Genomic DNA, 20,813 nt, shown 5'->3' on the forward strand with positions numbered 1-20,813 from the left:
TGTTGTCCAAAGAGCTTTAAAAGATTAATTTAGCATCGGTTGTAGAGTAACCAGTAATTAGAACTACCACAGGTACCCAGGTACTGATAGCTGTACTGGTACTTGAAACTCATAGGAAATTAGGTTTATGTTTACCACGATAAAGCTGTCATGATGAAGCTGTGCACTGCCTGGAAGCACAGAATGAATCAGCAAAATAAAAAAATCTGTGATTAATACGAAAGGAAATTGTCGGTTGAGAAGAGGGTTTGCTGTTGTATCAAAAAGGTTTCCAGCAAAACTACTGTTTAGTTTCTGCGGTGTCGTTTGGCGTCGATTGTTTACTACAGAAACCAAGAACACTCTTGAGAAGACGAGAGAGGGTAGAGAGGGTGGAGAGATGAGAAGTCAAGTTGTGTTCATCTCATTGAGTCATTCTTTCACACAAGGACCTTTTTCAAGCGCTGCTAAATTAGATGATGCTAGTCACAAGCTGTGGCTGAGCTGGTAGCAAGGGCCCTGAGGTAGAGAGAGACAGTCAGGCCAACACACACACACACACACACAGCAGCTGGCCACAGCACGTCTTGTCCATGTCTCAGCCAGTACCTCCAGGGACGTCTTAGCATGTGTACAATGATGAAGAAGAAAATCAGGTAGGTTACGTTTGTTATGTTAGTCTTCCAGCTGACATTTTTATCCCAAGCCGACATACAAACCGACCCGTGCTTGTGGTTGGTACGGAGGGCAGTCAAGGAATAGGAACAGGCACAGGTTTGGAACACCTCCACAGTCAGCAGGGTCGTGAGTTAGGAGGTTCAGTTAGGAGGTTCCCCTTGCTCCCCTGGAGGATCTTGGTCGCTTTCGGTGTGTCGTCTGAGTGCGTGGTGTCGTCCCTGCCGCAGGTTTGACTCGAGGAGAGCGGTTCAGCAGCTACGAGCATGTGGCGTTCTGGAGACGATTCGCATCAGTGCGGCGGGATACCCGTCCAGGTGAGTTCACGTCCTCAACACGTCCCACCGGAGTTCAGACTGCCGTCTGTTCTTGAGTAGGTACCCGATGATGAGGATTATTAATCACTGATTAGGGAACGTGATGTCCGTCGCCTCAGGAATTTGTGTTTCTTTTACGTGTTTTTTAACGCTTTCATGACATGCAGAGGCACCCCATGTGTTTGCTAATTGAGAATCACACTGATGTCTGTGCTATGCAGTACTTTCAACCAATGACCAGCCTCAAACTGAATTATTGCGACTTTAATTTAGTCATTTTAGCAGACCCTCTTATCCAGAGCGATTTACAGTAAGTACAGGGACATTCCCCTGTTTATTAATAAAATAAAAAGCACGTTCTGTGGACGTCCTGTGTTTTATAACCCTTCTGACGATGTTGAGGGAAGCACAGACATGGAATGCAACTGACGAGGGCCCAGGTGAGGCTCTGGACTTCAGACAGCCCTGGGCTGTAGCAGAAGTACAGCTCTTCCTCTCTGTCTGTCGTTATTGTTTTCACATCCACAACAACTCTCTCGCGCTAGCCTAAACGGGGGGGAAATTGAATTTCATCCTCCTCTCCAGAGATATGTTCCCCGAGGCAGCACAGAGGGAGGCTGGTCTTGAGCATAAGAAACTGCTCAACAACAATTTAATACTTTTATAACACAGGAGAAGGAAGAAAAAAACTACCGCATGAGAGAAAAGTTTTATTGCGTCAAACACTATTATTAAATTGAAGACAATAACATCCAGTCATCACTGTGTTCTCATTAAAGGGCACTTCTAAATGTATATTTATTAATATTTCTATATTTTGAAAGTTAAAAATATACATTTAGAATTGACCTGTCAGTCCAACATATTATGTGAAATTATCAGCATACTTAGGAAAATGTGTAAAAAACTGTTTAAATGTAAAAAAGCTTTTTGTTTCTTATGTCATTAATAAAACGGGTCTTAAACATCAAAAGGACATTAAAACGCCCTGCCCCTTGTCCTTCAAGGTGGACGTACCCAGACTTCTTCAACAGATACCGGGTCTTGATGAAGAAGTCTGACATGACCATCTCAGACAAGAAGCTGGTGTGTAAGAAGCTGCTGGAGACCCTGGTGAAGGTAAGAGGCTCTCTCGTACCCTTCGTAGTTATTAAATCACAGCGCCCCCTGTGGAGGGAGGTGGTAGGAGGCAGAGGCACCTTGTTATGAAACCTCAGGGGAGTTTCAGTTCCTGTGTGTTGCTGTGTTGCTCTGTTCACAGCTAAACACCTGGTTGTAATCATTGTTCAGTGTCAAGCTAGTGTAGTATGCTAATGCTAAAAGTCAGGTGGCTGAGCGGTGAGGGAGTCGGACTAGTAATCCGAAGGTTGCCAGTTCGATTCCCGGTCATGCCAACTGACATTGTGTCCTTGGGCAAGGCACTTCACCCTACTTGCCTCGGGGGGAATGTCCCTGTACTTACTGTAAGTCGCTCTGGATAAGAGCGTCTGCTAAATGACTAAATGTAAATGTAATGTAAAACACACAACACGGTTTGCTACTGCTAAAACATGCAGGCGGTAGGCTACTGCATGGAAGAGTACTCTAAGTTAGTTCTCTGGTACAGCTAGAATATGCAGTGTTATATGCTACTGCTAGACTATACAGGACTGCATTGTCGACCTGCAGGTGTAACACGACAAGGTGATTTTACACTCAGAGGGTGAAAACACCCGTCGATTGTTCCGTCAACCCCTGGTCTTCCCTTCCCCCGCTCCCCTGCCAGGACCCAGACAAGTTCCAGTTCGGCAAGACCAAGATCTTCTTCCGGGCGGGCCAGGTGGCGTACCTGGAGAAGCTGAGAGCGGACAAGTTCCGCTCGGCCTGCATCAAGATCCAGAAGTCGGTGCGGGGTTGGCTCCAGAGGGTCCGCTACCGGAAGATCCGCCGGTCGGCCCTCACGCTGCAGAGATACGGGCGAGGGTACCTGGCTCGCAGGTGAGGAGGGAGAAGCATGTGTGACGAGGGTGGGAAAGGCAGGGCGGCGTGTGTATGAGGATGTTGGCTGTAGCTTCCCCCCCAAGAATCAATCAGTGTTGTCATCTGTTCTCTCCATCCTGCTCTGTCTGTCTGTCTGTCTCTCTCTCTCTCTCTCTCTTTCTCTCTCTTTCTCCCTCCCTCTCATATCTTGTCTCATCTCTTGTATCAGTGATATGTCAGTAATAAGTGAAGTTCTCTCTCTCTCTCTGTCCTTCTCTCAGGCATGCGGAGCAGCTGCGTCTCACCCGTGCTGCAGTGATCTGTCAGAAGCAGTACCGCATGGTGAGAGATCGACAGGCCTACCTGAGGGTGAGACAGGCTGTGGTCACCATCCAGGCCTTCACCAGGGGCATGTACACCCGCAGGATCTTCCAGGAGGTACTGGAGCTCCCTATCTTACTGCCTCCCTTCATCTCCCTCTCTCTCTTTCACTAGTTGTTGAGTTTCCTCCCATCCTGCTCCGACCATCCACTTTTCCTCTCCACTCTCTGTCCTATGTCTCCATTAGAATCTTTTTTCTCTCCTGGGAATTGATTAAATCAATGGAGAGAAAATAGCTGTCCTCGGTGAAGCTTCTCATTGGAGACGTAGTGTCTCGAATCCAAACGGAATGTGATCAGGAGGTGCTGTGTGTAAACACGGCCCTGGTGTCGCTCTGCCAGCGAGAGTCCCTCGAGACAGAGACATAGACAGACTCCAAGAGCCCCGGTAGCTCACCGGATAAGTCTGTGTACCATGTAGGCTGAGGCCTTTGTTCGAGTCCAGCCTTGGCCCTTTGCTGCATGTCTCTCTCTCTCTCTCCCTGCCTTTCCTGTCACACTTAGCTTCCAAAAACTAGTCTAGAAAAGCATGAAAAATTCAGAAACAGAAAGTAAATTTTTATTTATGACCACAATATACCATAACGAGGACCCTGTCTCCTCCACCCGTCCCCTCTCCTCCACCCCTCCTCAGTTCCTGCTGCACCACAAGGCCATCATCATCCAGAGGAGCGTCCGCGGCTGGCTGCAGAGGAGGAAGTTCAGGCGGGCGCGCGACGCTGCCGTCACCATCCAGTGTGCCTTCCGACGCGTCCAGGCCCGGCGCCAGCTGAAACAGCTGAAGATCGAGGCCAGGTCCGCCGAGCACCTGAAGAAGCTCAACAGCGGCATGGAGAACAAGATCGTCCAGCTGCAGAGGAAGATGGACGATCAGGTCGGTGTCTGACCCCAGCAGCTCTAACACACAACACTTCTTTAAGTTCTGCCTTTAACTTAAAACCACTTTTAAGTTAGATACGTCGAATGTTTTAGTCAGGCGAATTTGGTAGTTTGCTAACTTTTCCCTTTGACGGAAGTGATGCAAGGAAATGATCCGGTGCTTACGAATCAATCTTGCGGTTCCGAGTTAAACTTGCGGTTACAAACTTATCGTGCAATTCCAAAATTAATCATTGTGGTTCTCTCTCCTTCTCTCGGTAGTCGAAAGAGTACAAGACGCAAAACGAGCAGCTGCTGGTGACCAACGTTGGCCTGAGCTCTGAGATGACCAAGCTGCAGAAGCAGCTGGAACAGGTGCGCGTTCGCCAAGGAGACGGCACCCAACTGCAGGACGAGCTGGAGAAGCTGAGGGCAGAGCTACAGGAGGCCCACGCCCACAGGAAGAGGCTGGAGGAGGAGTACGGCAGCGAGAAGCTGGGTCTGGAGCAGGTGAGAGGGGGAGGAGGGTTGGTTAGAAAAAAATCTACTATTATTTTTTATACACCAGATTGACCACACAGCCACAAATGTGGTTAAATAATACCAAATAATTACGTCAACAATTAAAAAATAATTTAAGCTTAATATTCTTTGACGGCAGATGTTAAGTGCTGAACCACATGCCCCTGCGTCTGAAGGAATGAAACATGTATGGTGGATCATTGAGACAACATCAGCATTAGGCGACAAGGGAACTGTTGAGTTGACGTGTTTACTGGATGTAAAACACTTTGACTTACAGGGAATTTTTCAAAAACTATAGAAGCAGTGATTTACTCAACTAAATCATGCTCACCTAAGACATTATATATGTTTGTGTGTGTGTGTCTTATGTCACCACTGGCATAAGGGAATAAGGGACACCATTTTTTGGCACCAGATTGGGTGCTGGCTTCCTCCATGGTATCTGACACCCCTCTGAATGTGTCCTATCTCCTCAAGGCCAGCCTCCAGGCCTCCTCAAGGCCAGCCTCCAGGCCTCCTCAAGGCCAGCCTCCAGGCCTCCTCAAGGCCAGCCTCCAGGCCTCCTCAAGGCCAGCCTCCAGGCCTCCTCAAGGCCAGCCTCCAGGCCTCCTCAAGGCCAGCCTCCAGGCCTCCTCAAGGCCAGCCTCCAGGCCTCCTCAAGGCCAGCCTCCAGGCCTCCTCAAGGCCAGCCTCCAGGCCTCCTCAAGGCCAGCCTCCAGGCCTCCTCAAGGCCAGCCTCCAGGCCTCCTCAAGGCCAGCCTCCAGGCCTCCTTAAGGCCAGCCTCCAGGCCTCCTCAAGGCCAGCCTCCAGGCCTCCTCAAGGCCAGCCTCCAGGCCTCCTCAAGGCCAGCCTCCAGGCCTCCTCAAGGCCAGCCTCCAGGCCTCCTCAAGGCCAGCCTCCAGGCCTCCTCAAGGCCAGCCTCCAGGCCTCCTCAAGGCCAGCCTCCAGGCCTCCTCAAGGCCAGCCTCCAGGCCTCCTCAAGGCCAGCCTCCAGGCCTCCTCAAGGCCAGCCTCCAGGCCTCCTCAAGGCCAGCCTCCAGGACGACGGATGGGCTGTATCCTCCCTGCTCTCCTGCTTACTCCCACAGTGTCCTCTCATAGAGCAGCTGCAGATTTAGGGTTTCTCAGAAGAGAAACTAACTACCAAATGTGTGTCTTTTTTTCAAGCATCTTCTGGCCCAACTAGGTCCAGGTCCGTCCGAGATTGTCGTAGCGAGTTAGACAGATAAATCATGAAAAGCTTTGAGCCTGAACTTGACCTGGCTTCTTAGTTTCTTACTTTTTTTTCTCCCTTGTTTTTTCTAGAGGGTGAAGGAGCTGGAGAAGGAGAATATTCTGTTGAAGAGCGAGAAGGAGGAGATGAACCAGATGATTCTCAAGCAGTCTAAGAACACCGAAGGTGAGAGGGTTTCCTTTTTCTCGTCCGGTTGTGTGACGGAGAGAAAAGGTGAGTGAGTGAGAGAGAGAGAAAACAGAGAGAGAAACGGGGGGAGAGAGAGGGTGAGAGAGAGAGCCAAGAAGAGAGAGAGTAGGAGAGGGAGAGAAAACAGAGAGAGAAAGAAGGGGGGAGAAACGGGGGGAGAAACAGAGCCTCCCCTCCCTATCCTGGGGGAGGGATCGCTCTCTCTCCAACACAAGAGCAGTTTTTGTTTAGAAGTAGGAAGGTAGAAAGGGACAGATTGCATCAGGTTTCCAAGCAGCAATGTGAGACAGCTTTCCACCCGAGGCAGTGAAGCCATCTATTGTTCAGCTTCGGCTTCACATGGTAAAAGCAGTAGGCAAAGCCCATTAGGTCTGGGCCTGTGGACAAATATATGCTTACAGTATCCTAATATCCTCTAAATGTCTTCAGGATATGAATGTGTGAGGGAGATCTTCAAAGAAGCACCATTCTGTGTGCTTCTTTCGGAGGTCTAAGAAACTACAACCAGCTGGTGTGTTTAAGAAGTCTGAACCTGTAACCGGTTTTAACCAGTTTGGACTGAAGTTATCCTTCGCTCGATGGCACTGTCGATATGGGAGTGTTTCTCTCCTAAGGATCTGTGACTTGTGTTTACATCCTAATCTCCCAACGTTATCTCTGGCTGCTCCAATCTGGAGGCCATGTCACTGCATCTCCCTCAGGATGTTTCCCCATAGTCAGTTCACAGGATAGGGTCACGTAACCACACCCGTCCTGACCTGCACTGAGACGGTCGGTTATCGTCCAGCTCTCTGTAGTGGATCCTGATTATTAAAGTGCTTAGAGGGAGTGAATGAGTTACAGCCCTAATGTCCAATTTAGCTCTTTATCCGCAGTGTTAAAAAAATAAAATAATATATATATATAATATACAATAAATATATATATATTTATAGTTGGTAAGTGAAGTGTGATAGGAAAGGAGAGAGAGAGATGATAGGAAAGGAGAGAGAGAGAGGCAGACGCCAAGGCCTGTTTTGAGTCCCTGACGTCTCCTGAAGATGAGCTAACGCTAAGTTCTGTTGCCATATCAACAGCGTTTCATTTCTGCTTTGCTGTGGGGAACAGTGGGTTGTCCGGCTAGCACGTAGGGGTGGTTATTATCCTATTTCCTCTCTGAACTCGGCTGTTTTAACCCCTGCCTCTTTCAGAATGAATTTTCACACCATCTCACGGTTCCCTGTATCTTACGCTCCTCGAAAGCACTTTAATACGGGGCTGTAATGAGCCAGGCGAGAGGGTGAGGAGAGCCCATAAGAGTTACCACGCTGCTCGCCTCGGCTCATAAAGATGATATATAAATGCAAATAACACTTTAACGCATTAGTTTCAGGTCATAAATCGGACACAACCTCCTAAATACTGTATGCGTGCACGCCGGTCCCCGGAGTCCCATATTTCATCATCGTGTCCTCCCACTCTCCTCTGGCCGGGGTCCAGAGAGATCGTCTCCACTGTCGAGTCGAGTTAGGAAGATCTGAGCGGCGCGGAGGAGATGGACAGATAAACAGCGGAGATAAAAATGGGAACGATCTGACAGCCCTATCCACCGCCTGTTCATCTCTCACCTATTCATTCTTCTTCCTATCACAGATTCAGAGGTTTCCTTAAGTGAAGCCCTGACAAATTTCTGTTGATGTTTAGCGTAGACCTACACCAGGAAGACAGGTCTAGGTCCTATCCAGATGTTTGGACCTCCAGAAGTAACTTGATGATGTTGGGTTCACTGTGAATGAGGGTTCACTCCCTGTCACGTTGTACAGACCACACACACCACCTAACAGACCATGCTGTGTGTGTCCCAGACCAGGAGAGTGGTGTGGTACAGAGGGAGGGCAAGCTGCAGGCGGAGCTGGATGAGGAGAGACAGCGCTACCAGAACATGCTCAAGGAGTTCTCCAGACTAGAGCAGAGATACGACAACCTCCAGGAGGAGGTCTCCTTGGTCAAGGTGAGTGTCAGGAGAATCTCTCCATCTCCATGTAAGTCGCTCTGGATAAGAGCGTCTGCTAAAATGACTAAATGTATATGAGAGATGGGGACGTCACGCACGCAAACTCAAAACCAGTCAGGCTTCCTAGGTTAGTGCTCTGATCAGGAGGACAATGACAATCTACCGTCACCTCCTGATCAGAGCACTAACCTAGGAAGCCTGACCAGTAAGCAGAGATACTTTCAACCACAAACCTCTTCTTGAGTATTTTGATTGACCTTCCCCCCCCCCCCCACACATGTATATAATTGTATACTGTAATGTACCTATAGATAGTGAGGTATATAACATATAATGGTTTTGAGTTTGCGTGCGTGACGTCCTCACCTCTCATTTACATTTAGTCATTTTAGCAGACGCTCTTATCCAGAGCGACTTACAGTAAGTACAGGGACATTCCCCCCGAGGCAAGTAGGGTGAAGTGCATTGCCCAAGGACACAATGTCATTTTGCACTGCCGGGAATCGAACTGACAACCTTCTGATTATTGGCCCGATTCCCCTAACCGCTCAGCCACCTGACTCCTTAGAGCCTTTTTGTCTCTGCTCCCCCAGTTCCAGCCCGGTCACAGAAGGAACCCCTCCACTCAGAGCTCCCTGGAGTCGGACTCCAACTACCCCTCCATCTCCACCTCCGAGGTGGGCGACACTGAGGACTCCATCCAGTTGGTGGAGGTGAGACTCCTGCCCGACTCAACAGTAGGATAGAGTGGAGGAGAGGAGAGCGAATAGGATACTGTACAGCCGAGTACAGTAGCACTTTCTTGATCCTCGAGGATTCAGCTGGTTATTCCAAAATGTTGTGCTTGCAGGAGATGGGAGTGGAGAAGGCAGCGATGGATATCAGTCTGTTTATGAAGCTGCAGAAACGTGTCCGGGAACTGGAGCAGGAGAGGAAGAGGCTGCAGGCCAACCTGGACAAGGTGGAGGATCTGGCGACGCGCAAGGTGGACCTGACTTCCTGCTTCCTGTATCAACAGGAAATTGCTCTTAAAAAGTCTTGTTTGCAGAATGCGGCCGTGTTTCTGAATTTAGACATTCTGAAAGAAATAAGTCACTACGTTGCTATTTGTATGTCGCTTTGGATAAAAGCGTCTGATAAATGTAATAAAAAATATATAAAAATACTACTTTTAACTAGTTGAGGTTTAAGTCCAGGAAAGGTAATAAACATTATCGTTAGACTTAGCAACTTAAATATAAGTTTAACTGTCAGATAAGGATGTGTATCTGTCCTTGCTTTGTGTATAGATGTTGATGTTGCAACCTGCCTCTGACTTATCACGCCGTGTGTAGTCATCAACTCTGTGTTGTTATCTCTCAGGGTATCGAGCCAAGGGGTTCTACGTCAGAGCAAGAGGGAGAAGACCTGGCCTACAACAGTCTTAAGGTACATATCTCCCTCTCTCTGTCGCACACACACACACATAGGTGGTGAGCCGTTTGTAATAGGATGTCGGTTTTGGTACTCTTGGATTTCTTATTCACCTTGGCTGTTCTGGTGTCTCTGGCTGCCCTGCCTGTCAAACTGTGGGTGAGTGGAGGCTCATGCACCCTGGGGTTCACCTGAGAGGGAGAGATTGTTAGCGGTTAGCTTTACAGTGCAGCCTTTTTTCCAAGCCATTTTTCTCCTGCTTTACCCTTTTTAACAATCCTTCTTGAATGTAACCAGGTTGGGGTTTAAGTGTTTCTGTGGTGCTTCTTAAACATCTACTGTAGGAAAGATGGTCTCAAAACATAAATTTTTAAAAGATATATATTTTGGGCCATTTGTCATGCTTTATCGGACAGTTTTGAGTGAAGCGTGACAGGAAATGCAGGGAGAGAGAGAGAGAGAGAGAGAGAGAGAGAGAGAGAGAGAGAGAGAGAGAGAGAGAGAGAGAGAGAGAGAGAGAGAGAGAGAGAGAGAGAGAGAGAGAGAGAGAGAGAGAGAGAGAGAGAGAGAGAGAGAGAGAGAGAGAGAGAGAGAGAGAGAGAGAGACAGAGACAGAGACAGAGACAGAGACAGAGACAGAGACAGAGACAGAGACAGAGACAGAGACAGAGACAGAGACAGAGACAGAGACAGAGACAGAGACAGAGACAGAGACAGAGACAGAGACAGAGACAGAGACAGAGACAGAGACAGAGACAGAGACATGCACCAAAGGGCCCAGGCCGGATTCCAAAGCATTTCTGAGAAGGATTCCCAGGACAATCCTCCCTGCAGTGTTTAGGTTTTCAGGGGGAAATCGGGGGATGTAGCAGTGCCATAGATACACCTACAGCAGAGGGCTGCAAACAGACATACCTGACAGCACAATCCATTTATTTGTCTTTTTCTTCTCCTACTAATTCTCAACCTCGTTGTATTCCGAACGTTCAGAGATCTATTGTGTCTATTTCTGTGCTAAGTAAAAATAGTTATCTTTTCTGGACCATAACAGTAAACAGTTTGATTGACACTGATTATAGAAGATAAGGCGTCCTCTCCAAATGTCCCACTCAGGTGAGGAGACAAAGTGCAAAGGGTTAAAGATCGATTTGTTTTGGGAAGAACAAACGTTTAGTTAAATGTATGTTTTAGAGAAGTATGTGTTTTTGTTGTCTGTGAGTTGTCCTATGATGCCTGGAACAATGCTGTGTTCAGTTTGAGTTTTTAAGATCAGAACCTGAGACCTGAGAGAGATGACCCTGACCTAGGGATTCATGATTATGGAAAAAATGAAAATCACGATTATTTGGATCAGCCCACAATGTCTGGGGCTATTTCGTTGTTATGATCAGCACTTTTGTAAAGCTCTCTCTTGGAAATCGCTTTGGATAAAAGCGTCTGCTAAATGAATAAATGTAATGTAAATGTAATATTGAGATCACGATTAATTATCACGATAATATTTTTATTTTAACCAAAACTAAAAGAAAAATCACATAGGCAAATTATAACTGCTTTCACATTCATATTGTGATACATTCCTGCTAATTTACAAATATGTGCATCAAAATAAAAAAGTTCCTCTTATTCACCAAAATTCAATGCATCTCCTTAAAGTATAAATATAAATAAATAAAACAATAAAGAACATTTTGCAAAACTTCAACAGGGCACTATTTTCCATTTTCCATTGTGTAAATATATTTTAGGAAGCAAAAAAATAATAATATATTATATACGGAATGACGCATTTTAAATATCGCTTGATCACGCAAATTTGATCGTGGGATGACAAAAACGGGATTTTGATTAAAATTCGATTATTTGTGCAGCCCTGACCACTGTCGCGCCCTGGTGCTGTATGTCCACAGAGACAGGAGCTGGAGTCTGAGAACAAGAAGCTGAAGAATGACCTGAATGAGCTCCGGAAAGCCATCGCTGACCGCGCCTCCCAGAATAGCTCCTCCAATGAGCTGCAAGACGGCTACAACCTGCTGCTCAACCAGCTCAAGGCGGCCAATGAGGAGCTGGATGTTCGCAAGGAGGAAGTGCTCATCCTCAGGACCCAGATTGTCAGTTCGGCCCAGCAGGAGAAGAACACCAATCACATAGTGAGTAGATACGCTGTGGAGGGACACAGGTCGACCTTAGCTTGGCTGATCCTCCTTGTTTAATATGCACGGATTGACTAACGTATATGGCCCTATTGGCTAATTGAAAGGGAATTTTGCCCTCATATAAAAGGCAATTGGTTGCGTGTTCATCTTGCGACACATACCAGGAGTTTGATAGGAAACAAGATTCGGATGTTTACAACTTTAAATTTAAAAAGAAAGTTGTGGGCAAACTCTAAATTTAGTTGACTTAAGTTGAACTGAAAAATAAAAGACACATGGTGGTCATGAGCGATGAAGGTGTTGAGCTTACTCAGATTTAAACCTCATCCAAGACGGCAGAAGGGGAGACGGCTATCTCAAAGGTTACCAAGGTAACACGACCTTTAGGGACTGAGAGTCTGACAGGTCATTCCAGATCAGACCCAGGGCCAAGAAATCCACTGAATGCCTGAATCCTGACCTTCTAAAAGACCATCTTCTAGACCGTATATACCTGTCTGACTATCAGCTGTTTTCCTGCCAGTGTCAGAATTGGTCACAGTTGCTGAATGAGTCAAGCCTTTGTTCAAGTCTCCAACACAAACACAACTGACCTCCACATCTCGTCTCATCTCCTTCTCTCGTCTCCTTCTCTCGTCTCCTTCTCTCGTCTCCTTCTCTCGTCTCCTACTCTTGTCTCATTCTCTCATCTCATTCTCTCATCTCATTCTCTCATCTCCTTCTCTTGTCTCCTTCTCTCATCTCCTTCTCTTGTCTCCTTGTCTCGTCTCCTTCTCTCATCTCCTTCTCTCATCTCCTTCTCTCATCAGGACACCAGCAACGTCCCTGACTGGACCAACAACAGCAACAAGCCCATCGACAAGGAAGAAGCTCTCCTGGCTTACCATGGGCTCTGCGAATCCAAGAAGTAAGTAGGATCATGTCCGCGTTTCCCCTTGAAGAACCACAGTGGTTTAGATCAGAGCGGTCCAACCCTGCTCCTGGAGAGAGACCCTCCTGTAGGTTTTAAGTCCAGCCCTGCCCCTGGAGATCTAGATTTTAACAAACATGATTCAGCTTGTCAACCAGCTGTTAGAATAATGGATTTGTGCTGGAATAAAAACCTGCATAATTGACAAATTCAAGGGGCTTTTTCCGTAGTGGTGAAGCTTTCATCCTATAGGTTAGGTAAGGTTATATAGTAAACAGTTAGTTTTCTCCAACTAAGAGACTTAACATTTCCCGGAGGCATGAGTCAATGTACCTTTCAGTTTCCCTGACAACATCTCTTATTGTTGGTCTAACACTGTACCCAGCTCAGGCATCCAACTCTCCGCTCCTATCCAAAGTTTATTTTTGTTGCACTTTTTTGCACAGTAATGGGCCTTGATGATTCTCCCAGAGTTAAATAATTGGAAATAGTTGGCCCAGCCATCTTTCAAATTAGGCTGCCGCTGATGTATTTACAAATAACACACCGTTTTTTACCATTTCTAGTCAGCTCCCCCGTGGCTGACAGAGTAGAATACATCCAGAAGATTCTAGAATCATGGCTCTCAGTGACATCATTAGGAGATGTCTCCCAGTCATTCCGTCAGTCTGACTGACAGGGTTGGAAACAAGCCTCAGATTGCAGGGGCGGAAATACATCTGTGATTCTTATGAGCCAGTCAGAGTGCAAAGATTTATCTTGACTAGAGCAATCTCTAAGTCATCTATTTCTGTCTGTTTTTTTTCATTATTGGTGTGGGGAATGGGATGGCAGTGTAATGTATTCAGTGCTGTTGTCTGAGGAGCCAAATCTCTTAACCGGCAGGGGAAAGTTATGCATCCAGGTTATTACACAGCTGCCCACCAGCTACCAGTAATCAGAGGCTGATGCACATAATTACACTCCTCACCGTGCAGAAATGTCTTTGTTAAAAAGATTAAACGTCTCTTAAGCACTTCAGTATGGATATCTGGCCCAAGGAGAAGTTAAATGTGTGTGTGTGTTGTACAGTATAAAGGGTTTTAGCTTTGCTTGTGCTACTAATCTCTTCTGATCTGTTCTCAGCTCTGTAGTTTATTTACTTCCTCCTGTCATGACTTTTTCCCTCTCTCTCTCTCTGTCTCTGTCTCTCTCTCTCTCTCTCTCTCTCTCTCCTGTCTGTCACTTTCATTCTCTCTCTCTCTCTCCTGTCTGTCACTTTCATTCTCTCTCTGTTGCCCTCTGCTGCCTTGTGGACACCAGTAGAGCGCAGGACTGGGGTTATTTGAATGAAGATGGAGAGCTGGGCTTGGCCTACCAGGGTCTAAAACAAGTTGCCAGGTTATTTCCCTCTGCTTGCTTGCTTGCTTGCGTGTTTCTTCTCTTGCAGTGCTCCCTCCCCTTTCCCTGTCTCCTGAATACTCCCAAGTCCCGACTGTAACTATTATCGGATTTAGGTTTTTAATTTTGATGTAAGATTATTCTGCTTGTGTTTGAGGCATGTCCCCATCTCCCCCCTCCCTTCCACCCCCTCCACCCCCATCTCCCCCCTCCCTTCCACCCCTGTCCTCTCCATCTCCACCCTCACCCCCCTCCCTTCCACCCCTGTCCTCTCCCCTCCACCCCCTTGTTCCTTACCTCACGCCTGTATCTCCCCCTCTCCCCCCAGGCTGCTGGAAGCCCAGCTGCAGTCCCAGACCAGGCAGCACCGGGACGAGCTGGAGGCTCTGCACACCCAGGTGGAGCTACTGAAGGCCGACCTCCACAAGAGGCAGGAGATGCTGAACCACACCCTGGCCCTGTCGCCCGAGGCCCAGGTGGAGTACAGCGTCCAGCAGGAGATCACGCGCCTCACCAACGACAACCTGGTGAGACTCTCCCCGACATTTGGCAAAAAACAATTCATACTCTCCACAACGAACACACAACTAATTATAATATACACACACACACATACATACAGTATATACGTATACAGTATATATATATATGTATCAGTATAGTGATGTGTGGTTAACGCCTGTGTGTCTGGGCTGCAGGATTTGAAGGAGCTGGTGGAGAAGCTGGAGAAGAACGAGAGGAAGCTGAAGAAACAGTTGAGGATTTACATGAAGAAGGTCCAGGAACTGGAAGGTACTGAACCCCCACGGTGCCCCCAGGGTGCCCCCACCGTGCCCCCACCGTGCCCCCACAGTGCCCCCACCGTGCCCCCACCGTGCCCCCACCGTGCCCCCACCGTGCCCCCACCGTGCCCCCACAGTGCCCCCACCGTGCCCCCACCGTGCCCCCACCGTGCCCCCACCGTGCCCCCACCGTGCCCCCACAGTGCCCCCACCGTGCCCCCACCGTGCCCCCACAGTGCCCCCACCGTGCCCCCACCGTGCCCCCACCGTGCCCCCACCGTGCCCCCACAGTGCCCCCACCGTGCCCCCACCGTGCCCCCACAGTGCCCCCACCGTGCCCCCACAGTGGGGGACAGCAGTGCAGACAATAGACTTGCCTGGTAAAGAAAGCAAAAAATGTAAACGTCCTGTGTTTCCCCCCAGTGTCCCAGGCCGCCCAGCCCAGCAAGGCCAGGCCGGAGCTGACCCGACAGGTGACCGTCCAGCGCAGGGAGAAGGACTTCGAGGGCATGCTGGAGTACTACAAGGAGGATGAAGCTTTGCTGGTCAAAACCCTCATCACAGGTACGGCCCGGTCGCACGCTAGCAGGCGACGCTGCCTCAGCTGCCTCCGCTGCCTCAGCTGCCTCGTCTCTCTGAGGGGAAAGGCCCTTTTCAGGGGTTCAAAAATCCAGTGGTGTTTTTATATTTATGTTGAATTCATGTTTTTATTTGAAAAAGGAGGAAACGACAGAATGGTTTAACGTGTTTTTGAGATTTTCGTTGTTTAGGAATGTTGGTTGTTCGATGTGGTTTTTAAAGTCTAATGGATTCTGTGTGTTTCTCGTGTCACGGTGACCTAATGCAGTGTGTGTCGTTTCAGACATGAGGCCACACACAGTCTCGGCCACCGTCCCCTGCCTGCCAGCCTACATCCTGTTCATGTGCATCCGCCACGCAGACTACATCAACGACGACCAGAAGGTCCACTCTCTGCTCACCAGCTCCATCAACGCCATCAAGAAAGTCCTCAAGGTAAACAGCAAGCTCCCCTTCTCTCAGCACCTGTCCTAGAGACCCACACACCTGTCCTAGACCCACACACCTGTCCTAGAGACCCACACACCTGTCCTAGAGACCCACACACCTGTCCTGGACCCACACACCTGTCCTAGAGACCCACACACCTGTCCTAGACCCACACACCTGTCCTAGAGACCCACACACCTGTCCTAGAGACCCACACACCTGTCCTAGAGACCCACACACCTGTCCTAGAGACCCACACACCTGTCCTAGACCCACACACCTGTCCTAGAGACCCACACACCTGTCCTAGAGACCCACACACCTGTCCTAGAGACCCACACACCTGTCCTAGAGACCCACACACCTGTCCTAGACCCACACACCTGTCCTAGAGACCCACACACCTGTCCTGGACCCACACACCTGTCCTAGAGACCCACACACCTGTCCTAGAGACCCACACACCTGTCCTAGAGACCCACACACCTGTCCTGGACCCACACACCAGACGTGCACTGCTGTTTACAACTCTTCCTTTCCTCTGCAGAAAAACAACGAAGATTTTGAGATGACCTCGTTCTGGCTGGCCAACACCAGCCGTCTGCTCCACTGTCTGAAGCAGTACAGTGGGGACGAGGTGAGACCTCGCTCCCTCACACAACCACACACACAACCCAGCCCCTTTAACACTGTAGGGCCCTGCTGCAACACACCTGATTCAAATGAATGGGTCGTTATCCAGCTCTGCAGAAGCCTGCTTATGACCATTCATTTGAATCAGGTGTGTTAGAGCAGGGAAACATCTAATACAGGCAGGACAGGGGGTACCTGAGGACCAGGGTTCGGAACCACTGCTCTAGGGGATGGGTATAAGGCTCAGTGGTTAGAGCAATTTGACTGAAGATCAAGAGGTCCCAGGTTGAGATCTTCATGTCGTATTTGATAAAATAGTTTCCTATATGGATACTTTGTTATTACAGTATTCAACCGCAAAGACTGAACCTGCTGTACTTATAATGAAATTATCTGACCTCAACCCCTGGATATCTTTCGATCCTAAACGAGCGATAAACGATAGATAAGGGCCACGCCGGTTCACCCCTTGTACAGCATTCCTACCGTGATTAAAAACCTCTCCCGTGTTCCCGGTGTGTTCCCGGTGTGTTCCCGGTGTGTTCCCCAGGCGTTCATGACCCAGAACACGGGCAAGCAGAACGAGCACTGCCTGAAGAACTTTGACCTGGCAGAGTACCGGCAGGTGTTGAGCGATCTCTCCATCCAGATCTACCAGCAGCTCATCAAAGTGGCGGAGAAAGTCATGCAGCCCATGATAGGTGAGGGGGCGGAGTCATACAGCCCATGATGGGTGAGGGGGCGGAGTCATGCAGCCCATGATAGGTGAGGGGGCGGAGAAAGTCATGCAGCCCATGACAGGTGAGGGGGCGGAGTCATGCAGCCCATGACAGGTGAGGGGGCGGAGTCATGCAGCCCATGATAGGTGAGGGGGCGGAGTCATGCAGCCCATGATAGGTGAGGGTCTGGCGGCTGCCATATGCTGATGTTCCTGCGGAACAAAGTCTGCATCTTGAGAAAGGGCCGGAATGTGTCATGTTTGGTTTAGTACCAGGTCAAGGTAGATGATAAGATGTTCTTACGCAGGCGTGCAGCTGTAGAGATGTGCTGAATGCCTGCGCTGTTGTCCCCTTCTGTCAGAAAGCAATTCTACCTCCACACTATGAAATAACTCAAAAAATATATATATTATGAAAAGGAATACATTGTGCACATCCTAATAATATGACCCTTCCACCTACAACCCCCCCCCACACACACACACACACACACCTGCCCCGCAGTGTCGGCCATGTTGGAGAGCGAGAGCATCCCGAGCCTGGCGGGGGTGAAGCCCATGGGCTACCGGAACCGCTCGTCCAGCATGGACTGTGACGGCGATGGCCCGGGCAGCTACACTCTGGAGGCCCTGATCCGGCAGCTGGGCCAGTTCTACGGGACCATGGGCGAGCACGGCCTGGACCCTGAGATCGCAGGACAGGTGTTACGCCAGCTGTTCTACTCCGTCAATGCCGTCACCCTCAACAACCTGCTGCTGAGGAAGGACGTGTGTTCCTGGAGCACCGGCATGCAGCTCAGGTGCTCATACACACACACATACACACACACACATGCAGCTCAGGTGCTCACACACACACACACACAAACACATGCATCTCAGGTGCTCACACACACACACACACACACACACACACACACATGCATCTCAGGTGCTCATACACACACATTTATCCTCTTCAGTTCAGCTTGATTAGATACGGACAGGGGAACATCCGCTCTGTTCTGTTAAATGTATCAATACTGACACGGGAGCACTTGTGTTCAGTTTATTAACTGAACACAAGTAACTTTATTAGTAACAGACACAGGAACATTTATTCCATTCTGTTAACTTTATGAGATACTAACCCGGGAACAATTATTCCATTCAATGGACTTTACCAGATACGGACATAGGAACACTTGTTTTGTTCAATTAACTTTATTAGACACACACTTTCAGTGGTGATTAGGTATTCACACTGAGCAGGTTCTGTTGAGCTTAGATACTGACAACCTACACAGGAACACTTTTTTTTAAACATTTCAATTAACTTTATTAATCCAATGGAGCTCGGGGCACAGTACCCACACACACGAGACATCACGTAATTGGTCGCCGTTGTTAGAGCATGCGTGACTGTGATTGGCCAGGTACAACATCAGTCAGATGGAGGAGTGGCTTCGGGGGAAGAACCTGCAGCAGTGTGGGGCCGTGGTTACCATGGAGCCCATCATCCAGGCCGCCCAGCTGCTGCAGGTGAAGAAGAAGACGTCTCAGGACGCCGAGGCCATCTGCTCCCTGTGCACCTCTCTGAGCATGCAGCAGGTACGGGGAAACAGCTCACCATTATGTTAGGCTGCACAGAGTGGAGAAACAGCTCACCAGCATGTTAGGCTGCACTGTGGAGAAACAGCTCACCAGCATGTTAGGCTGCACAGAGTGGAGAAACAGCTCACCAGCATGTTAGGCTGCACAGAGTGGAGAAACAGCTCACCAGCAAGTTAGGCTGCACAGAGTGGAGAAACATCTCTATATAACAGCATGTTAGGTTGCACAGAGTAGGGAAACATCTCTATATAACAGCATGTTAGGCTGCACAGAGTGGAGAAACATCTCTATATAACAGCAAGTTAGGCTGCACAGAGTGGAGAAACATCTCTATATAACAGCATGTTAGGTTACACAGAGTGGAGAAACATCTCTATATAACAGCATGTTAGGTTGCACAGAGTGGAGAAACATCTTAACAGACCAGCAAGTTAGGTTCCACGGGTTCCCAGTTGTAGAAGGAGTGAAGTTCTAACAACCTCGTGAAGATGCGCTGACGTGTGTTCCCTTTGCTCCGAACAGATCGTGAAAATCCTCAACCTCTACACGCCGCTCAACGAGTTTGAGGAGAGGGTCACCGTGGCCTTCATCCGCAACATTCAGGTAGCGTCCCCTCGTCCGTCAGCAAGACGTCACTCGGAACCCTCTCCGGAGACTTTTGGCTCCGCCTCAAAGCGCCGACCCCACCATCTTACCTTTCGTGTGTTTTTGCCCTCAGAACCGCCTGCAGGAGAGGAACGACCACCCCCAGCTCCTGGTGGACACCAAGCACACCTTCCCAGTCCTGTTCCCCTACACCCCCTCCGCCCTCAGCCTGGAGACCCTGCACATGCCTGCCTCCCTCAACCTGGACTTCCTGAATCGAGTCTGAGGCTTCGGTTGGGCCCGTCTGAGGCCTGGTTGTTAACAGAGAGGAGGAGAGCCCTCAGCGCTGCCCTGCTGTTCACCTCAAACTGCAGAAAGCGCCAGAACTCAAGGACTTACTGGACGGTTGAGAGCTTTCTCTTCTTCCTACAGTGAAAGGCATTCAGGTCCTATTTGGTGTGAATTGAGCACAGTTTCCTTAGATGGGTAAACCCTTGCGCCTGGCCCATGACGGGACACTGCTCCTGGGTCCTCCTCTTGGGGAGCCTTGTCATATTTCACCGTCTGTGTGAAGCACACAGGCACGTTCATTTGATGTACAGAGACTGCCAACATTTAGACTCTAAGCCTTTTTGTTTATCGTTTTTTTTTAACCACTTCCTAAAACTCCAAAAAGGATCTTTGTAAATGGATGCTCGTATCCATCCCAAGTTTGCCAAAAGCATTTGAGGGTGTCTTCTACGTCCTCAGCCGTTTTGTTCAGTCTGGTTTCGCTCCTCCACAAGATCATGTTCTCCGTGCCTCCCTGACCTCAGAGCATCACCGGACGCCACAGAGGGAGGCAGCGCTGCAATGCAGTGTCTCCGTCAGTGAGACACTGCACGCCCCTGTGTGTGCCCCCCGTGCACGCCCCTGTGTGTGCCCCCCGTGCACGCCCCTGTGTGTGCCCCCCGTGCACGCCCCTGTGTGTGCCCCCCGTGCACGCCCCTGTGTGTGCCCCCCGTGCACACACGCCGTGCACGCCCCTGTGTGTGCCCGCCGTGCACGCCCCTGTGTGTGCCCCCCGTGCACACCCCTGTGTGTGCCCCCCCGTGCACACACGCCGTGCACGCCCCTGTGTGTGCCCCCACAGCTGTCCCCTCTCCCCGGTGTTGTTAGATATCCTCCTCGGTCTCCCGAGGAGCTGGAACGCTCTGGAACGCTCTGGAACGCTCTGGCGTTGAGGAGCACACGGCGTCTCTCCACGGCGCTCCCGAGACAGCCAGACCCTTTTCTTCTTCTTTCTCCTCCCCGTGTCTGACTCACCGTAGCATCTCTGAATACTGAGGACAGACAGTGCTAATCTGCCGTTCTGTGATGGACAGGGGGAAGTGTGTGTGTGTGTGTGTGTGTGTGTGTGGAGAGGAAGTGATGCAGAGTAGAGAGAGAGAGAGAGAACCTGATGAGGGGGGTTTAACACGGTAAAGGTCCTTTCAGGTGAGTCCTGCAGGACACAGGAAGTGAAAGCGAGAGATCGTTTGTCGGT

General features: G+C 49.4%; 1 protein-coding gene across 1 annotated transcript in view; it reads left to right on the forward strand.

Moving 5' to 3' along the window:
• The window catches only part of myo5b (myosin VB), a 48,453-nt gene extending 28,219 nt beyond the window's left edge, over positions 1-20,234 (forward strand). The window contains exons 17-39 of the mRNA XM_067249801.1: positions 885-971; positions 1,979-2,090; positions 2,737-2,948; positions 3,212-3,368; positions 3,945-4,184; positions 4,451-4,678; positions 6,000-6,093; positions 7,962-8,107; positions 8,704-8,823; positions 8,961-9,095; positions 9,473-9,538; positions 11,434-11,673; positions 12,489-12,586; positions 14,298-14,496; positions 14,668-14,761; positions 15,175-15,315; positions 15,614-15,765; positions 16,307-16,396; positions 16,943-17,093; positions 17,616-17,910; positions 18,526-18,700; positions 19,226-19,306; positions 19,422-20,234. Of these exons, the coding sequence (XP_067105902.1) occupies positions 885-971; positions 1,979-2,090; positions 2,737-2,948; positions 3,212-3,368; positions 3,945-4,184; positions 4,451-4,678; positions 6,000-6,093; positions 7,962-8,107; positions 8,704-8,823; positions 8,961-9,095; positions 9,473-9,538; positions 11,434-11,673; positions 12,489-12,586; positions 14,298-14,496; positions 14,668-14,761; positions 15,175-15,315; positions 15,614-15,765; positions 16,307-16,396; positions 16,943-17,093; positions 17,616-17,910; positions 18,526-18,700; positions 19,226-19,306; positions 19,422-19,574 (3,466 nt within the window). The 3' untranslated portion in view covers positions 19,575-20,234. The remainder of the gene's footprint in view (positions 1-884; positions 972-1,978; positions 2,091-2,736; positions 2,949-3,211; positions 3,369-3,944; positions 4,185-4,450; positions 4,679-5,999; positions 6,094-7,961; positions 8,108-8,703; positions 8,824-8,960; positions 9,096-9,472; positions 9,539-11,433; positions 11,674-12,488; positions 12,587-14,297; positions 14,497-14,667; positions 14,762-15,174; positions 15,316-15,613; positions 15,766-16,306; positions 16,397-16,942; positions 17,094-17,615; positions 17,911-18,525; positions 18,701-19,225; positions 19,307-19,421) is intronic.
• Positions 20,235-20,813: the final 579 nt, after the last annotated feature.

The sequence above is a fragment of the Osmerus mordax genome, chromosome 14 (assembly GCF_038355195.1).
Source record: "Osmerus mordax isolate fOsmMor3 chromosome 14, fOsmMor3.pri, whole genome shotgun sequence".
In the NCBI taxonomy this organism is placed as follows: Eukaryota; Metazoa; Chordata; class Actinopteri; order Osmeriformes; family Osmeridae; genus Osmerus; species Osmerus mordax.